We start from the raw sequence: 6000 nt of genomic DNA on the forward strand, positions 1-6000 counted from the left end.
TCATCATATAGTTTTTACAAGTTTTAACGTTCGTGAATCACCGGTCAACTTGGGTGGTCAATTGTCTATATGAAACATATTTCAATTAATCAAGTCGTAACAAGTTTGATTGCTTAACATGTTGGAATCATTTAATCATGTAAATATCAATCTCAATTAATATATATAAACATGGAAAAGTTTGGGTCACTACAATATGTGCTTCTCATTAATCACCATATGTGCTTTTCATTAATGACCATATGTACTTTTTATTAATCACCATATGTGCTTTTTCATTAATCACCATATGCGTTTTTCATCATATATCCTTTACACCATATGCGCTTTTAATTATATGCGCTGTAGGTGATTTAGGGTTTTAAGAAAACGATTTTCTAATTAATTAATTATTATCATGTACATACATATAATAATAATAAATTTAAGCGGAAGCGTATTAATTATATTAATAACTAAATCACCAAAACGGATCCATATAATTTATACGGTTAAATAAATAAATACAACAAGGGAGTTTAAAGATTATACCTTTCTTGTAGAACCGGAATGAAGGAAGAGAAACTAACAATCAAAAGCATGATTGCCGCTATGGTAGTCCACACTACACTTCGAACAACGTCAAACGGATGTGCTAGTCCCGTCAAGTAATAATAAATAATCACAAGGATTATTTATTCAATAGACAACTAAAGGTTTTATGTTTTTGTTTCTATCCGTAAAGAAAACCAACCAGAATGTTTACCCCTTTATGTTTGTCGACAAAACAAACAAAATAATCAATTTTCGTATGGGTTTAAATTGCCGTCGCAAAGAACTCGATTTTTTTTTTTGGTTTTAGTTTTGTGCGTAGTCTAAGAACCAAATCAAAACAACATTATTTATATTAATAATAAAAGGCGGTTTACGTATTAGTTTCAACATCAACGTCGTGCCAATGATGGAATATGTATCCATCTCAAAAATACAATATTTTAATATGGAAACTTATTTGTTTGTCTTGCTGCATACGAATCCTTATTAGGATTAATTAATTAACATATTTCCAATTATTTAATTAATTTTATTTATTACTTTTAATAATATATATCACATATATATTATTAATTGACGTCTAGGTGTATATGTGTGTGACCCCGAAGGCTCACATGAATTTAGCCATATAGTTATATGTTGTACCCTGCGCATAAATCCTACAGACTCCCACTTGTGCATGGCACAACACCAAGTAACTATATAAACAATGGTTAGCGTCTAGCAACACGCCATTGTCCCCAAATTCACGTGAGGGTAGTTTCTCAGAACTGCTCATTTTAAGTGTTAATGTCATTTATCCCTTTGTTTCAGATACTTTAGTTAAACTTGAGACATGGATCATCGGTCATTCTCATTTGTTTAACAATTATGTTTCTCGATCTTAGAAATGAATCAGATCACCAAACTAATTAAGTATCATCTCAATTACATTTGGGTGCGGCCACACAAATATCTTATTCATTCATCGAGGAGCTCAAAAGTATCTAACTCCAAATAGGTTGGAGGAACAAATCCTATTTTGCCTACACGTGTCTGTCACGAGCTTTACATTACACCCAATAATGGCTTTTATAACAGCCTTATTCAGGACAGCGTTTAACCATATCAAAGTATAATGCTCCACACATCGAAACCGGCGTGCATCTCAAGTCGAAGGACATTATGACATAACCACTTGCGAGTTTCACTATTGACGCTGATCCATGTAGTGAAAACTCGAAGGTTGGGTTATTCCAATATTCATTCTATGAATACATGTGAGTTTGATAGTAATACATTACACCATATCAAACACTCACATTTGTCTTAGTTTGATGTTACTCCCGTATAATCAATCGACAATGGAAATTTAGAATAAGTCATTATTCATGGATTTAAACATGCAAATATAGAGCACAGTAATTATGAATAAAAACAATCATATCACAATATATCAATTCATTACAAATAAAAACTGCTTTCATGTTCCAATTATCCAAATACTAAAATTACATAAAACTATTAGCTGGTCTAAGCCCAATGTTCCTAGAATGCTCGACATGCTTGGTACAAGACATTGGCTTTGTGAACGGGTCAGCTAGATTGTATTCTGTTGGAACCTTTTGAATACGTACGTCACCTCTCTCTATAACTTCACGTATGTAGTGAAATTTTCGAAAGATGTGTTTGGCACCACGTAGAACTCCTGGTTCATTTGCTATTACTATAGCACCACTATTGTCGCAATACATGTCCATGTGATTTTCAATACTGGGAACAACGCCAAGCCCAGATATGAATTTTCTGATCCAAACAGCTTCCTGAGCAGCTTCAGATGCAGTAATGTATTCTGATTCTGTTGTGGACATCGCTGTAGTGCTCTGCTTCGAGCTTCTCCAGTCAACTGCGCCTCCATTCATAATGAAAACGTAGCCAGATTGTGATCGACTATCATCTCGATCAGTTTCAAAACTAGCATCAGTGTAACACTTTATGCTTAGTTCATCGAAACCTCCGTAAACTAAGAACATATCTTTAGTGTTTCGCAAATACTTCAATATATTCTTTACAGCAGTCCAGTGACAATCACCTAGATTCTGTTGGTATCGGCTCGTCATATTGAGAGCGAAAGAAACATCTGGTCTAGTGCACCTCATAGCATACATGATGGATCCAATAGCTGAAGCATATGGAACCCCAGTCATTCGCTTCACCTCTTCAGGTGTAGAGGGGGATTGAGACTTACTCAACACCACATTTGGTTGCATTGGAAGACTACCACGCTTGGAAGCTTCCATCTTAAATCGCTTTAAGATTTTGTCAACATATGCACTTTGACTTAGACCTATTAACCGCTTAGATCTATCTATATAGATCTTGATTCCTAGGATATACGCTGCATCTCCCAGATCTTTCATGGAGAAACATTTTCCAAGCCAGGACTTAACGTCTTGTAGCGTTGGAATATGATTTCTCATGAGTAATATGTCATCAACATATAAGATCAGAAAGATTTTAACGCTCCCACTAGCTCTCATGTACACACATGGTTGGTCAAGGTTTTGTGAGAAACCAAACTCTTTGATTTTCTCATCAAACTTCTTGTTCCAACTCCTTGATGCTTGCTTTAATCCATAAATGGATTTCTGAAGCTTGCATACTTTATTAGGATACTTAGGATTCACAAACCCTTCAGGTTGCACCATATATACGTCCTCGCTAAGGTGACCATTTAGGAATGCAGTTTTAACATCCATTTGCCAAATCTCATAGTCATAGTACGCTGCTATAGCTATGAGTATCATAATAGCTTTAAGGTCCGCCACTGGAGAAAAGGTCTCTTCATAATCAACCCTGTAGGTTTGAGTATAACCTTTTGCTACCAAGCGGGCCTTAAAGGTGTGTACATTTCCATCCATGTCGGTCTTCTTCTTGAAGATCCATTTACACCCAACAGGCTTGATGTTTGGTGGGAGATCAATCAAGCACCAAACTTGATTATCTTTCATGGACTGCATCTCTTCATTCATAGCATCTTGCCATTTATCAGATTCAGGATCTGACAATGCAGCTTTGTAATTAGCGGGTTCGCCCAGATCCTCTAATTCCAAGTCCTCCGTCGTAACCATAAGGTTTAACCTTTCAAGTGGACGAGAGGTTCTATTATATCTACGAATGAGACATGCTTCGTCCTGTGCCTCGGCACTTTCATGTTGAGGCTCAGTACGAATTTCGCTAGTGCCTATAGAAGGTAATGTATATTGTTCTTGAATTTCTTCAAGATCTACAGTGCTCCCACTTGCTTCCTGTAAGAGGAGACTCTTCTCCAAAAACTCAGCATATCTAGCAGTGAAAACCATGTTTTCTGCTGGATAGTAGAAGTAGTATCCCATCGTTTCCTTTGGGTATCCTACAAAGATAATCTTGATAGTTCTGGACTCAAGTTTGTTTGGCGTATCACGCTTCACGTGAGCCTCACAACCCCAGACTTTCAAGTAAGACAGATTTGGGACTTTTCCATGCCATATTTCATTTGGTGTCTTGTTTACCTTCTTGGTTGGAACCATGTTGAGAATGCGTGCAGCAGACTCTAGAGCATATCCCCAAAAGGATGTTGGTAGAGTTGTTAGACTCATCATTGATCGAACCATGTCAAGCAAAGTTCGATTTCTCCTTTCTGACACCCCATTATGCTGAGGTGTGTAAGAAGGAGTAAACTGTGAGACAATCCCACGATATCTCAGATGATCTAAAAACTCTTGACTCATATATTCGCCTCCACGGTCGGACCGTAGAACCTTAATGGTCTTTTCGAGTTGATTTTCTACTTCATTTTGAAATGCTTTGAACGTTTCAAATACTTCATGTTTGTGTTTAATCAAGTAAACATAACCATATCTACTGAAATCATCAGTAAAAGTAACGAAGTAGGTAGCTCCATCTCTAGACATTATTCTAAATGGGCCACATACATCAGTATGAATGAGTCCAAGTAGATCACCCGCCCTTTCAACCTGGTGGGTAAAGGGTTTCTTTGTCATTTTTCCAGATAAACAAGATTCACATATGTCAAACGACTCATTGCCGGTTGACTCAAGAAGCCCATCGTGTTGCAGCTTTGTTATGCATTTCTTGTTTATATGACCAAGACGACAATGCCATAGATATGTGAAATTCAAATCATGCTTGAATTTCTTAGAGCTACAGTTAAATATAGAACTTTCGTTTGGAACAAGATTATGCATGTCAATTTCAAAAATACCATCTCTAGGAATAGCATTAAAATAAAAAATATTATCCTTAGAAACCGAAATACCATAATCTGTGAATACGTGATTAAAACCATTATCTTTCAAACGAGAAACTGAAATAACACCTCTAGTAATAGAAGGTGCATAATGAAAATTATCTAAAATAAGAATAAGTCCACTTGGGAGGATGAGCTCATAGCTTCCTATAGCTTCGACAGCTGCACGATCGCCATTGCCAATGTACAGATCCAAAGCCCCCTTATTCAGCTTCCGAATTTTCCTAAGTCCTTGCATATCATTACAAATATGAGTACCACAACCAGTGTCATACACCCAAGTTTTATTAGGAAAATTATAGAGTTCTATAATGAAGATACCTGAAGTGCTGGTCGAACCAGCCTTTCCCTTCTTCAACTCTTCCAAGTAAAGCACACAGTTTCATCTCCAATGACCAATCTGGCCACAATGGTGACAAGCCATGTCCTTTGCGGGATGCTCTTTCTTTGCTGGTGGTGGAATTTTCTTCTTAGGTGTGTAAGCTTGCTTACTCTTTCCTTTTCCCTTTCCACTAGCAGCTTGCGGCTTTCTTTTCTGGATTTTACCTTCCTTTATGGTTAAGACTGCATGAGTCTTCTTTGGTAGCCCCTTTTCAGATTGCTTAAGCGTTGCATGAAGCTCAGGAATGGTTTTTCCCATGCTATGCATATTGTAATTCATTACAAATCCATCATAGTCCTTAGATAGTGAAGTAAGTATCAAGTGCACTCCAAGAACTGGTGGCATAGCATAACCTAGGCGCTCCAATTGATCCAAATAGCCTTTCATCTTCAAGACATATTGGCTAACTGGCTGCCCCAACTCATGTTTGCAAGTGTGAAATGCTTTCACAGTTTCAAACAATTCCTGTTCTGCCTGTTGTTGGAACATCGTCTTGAGTTCCTCGATCATGTCATATGCATTGTAGTCCATTAAGTTCCTTTGGAGCTCAGAGGTCATGTTAGCAAGCATAAGACATGCCACTTCAAGTTGTTCGTTATACTGCTTAGTATAAGCATTACGAATAGTAGCATTAGCAGTTTCAGGTGGGGCTTAAGGTAAAGGATTTTCTAGATGGTGCAACTTCCTTTCAGACTTTAAGACAATCTGAAGGTTTCGATACCAGTCAATGAAGTTGTTACCATTCAATTTTTCCTTCTTAAGGATTGACCTTATGGTCATGTTGTTTACGGATTGA

The 6000-nt window shown here is 37.1% G+C and overlaps 1 protein-coding gene across 1 annotated transcript; it reads right to left on the bottom strand.

Annotated features, from left to right (window-relative positions):
• Window positions 1–5204: 5204 nt before the first annotated feature.
• Window positions 5205–5762, bottom strand: LOC139868070 (uncharacterized). Its single transcript, XM_071856408.1, has one exon. It carries the CDS (start codon window positions 5760–5762, stop codon window positions 5205–5207), a length of 558 nt encoding a protein of 185 aa, XP_071712509.1.
• Window positions 5763–6000: the final 238 nt, after the last annotated feature.

Source organism: Rutidosis leptorrhynchoides, chromosome 9 (assembly GCF_046630445.1).
Source record: "Rutidosis leptorrhynchoides isolate AG116_Rl617_1_P2 chromosome 9, CSIRO_AGI_Rlap_v1, whole genome shotgun sequence".
Classification (NCBI taxonomy): Eukaryota; Viridiplantae; Streptophyta; class Magnoliopsida; order Asterales; family Asteraceae; genus Rutidosis; species Rutidosis leptorrhynchoides.

What these genes read in the sequence shown, in the direction of transcription:
- LOC139868070 (XM_071856408.1), bottom strand. Translation starts at nt 5,762, where the DNA reads ATGACCTCTGAGCTCCAAAGGAACTTAATGGACTACAATGCATATGAC.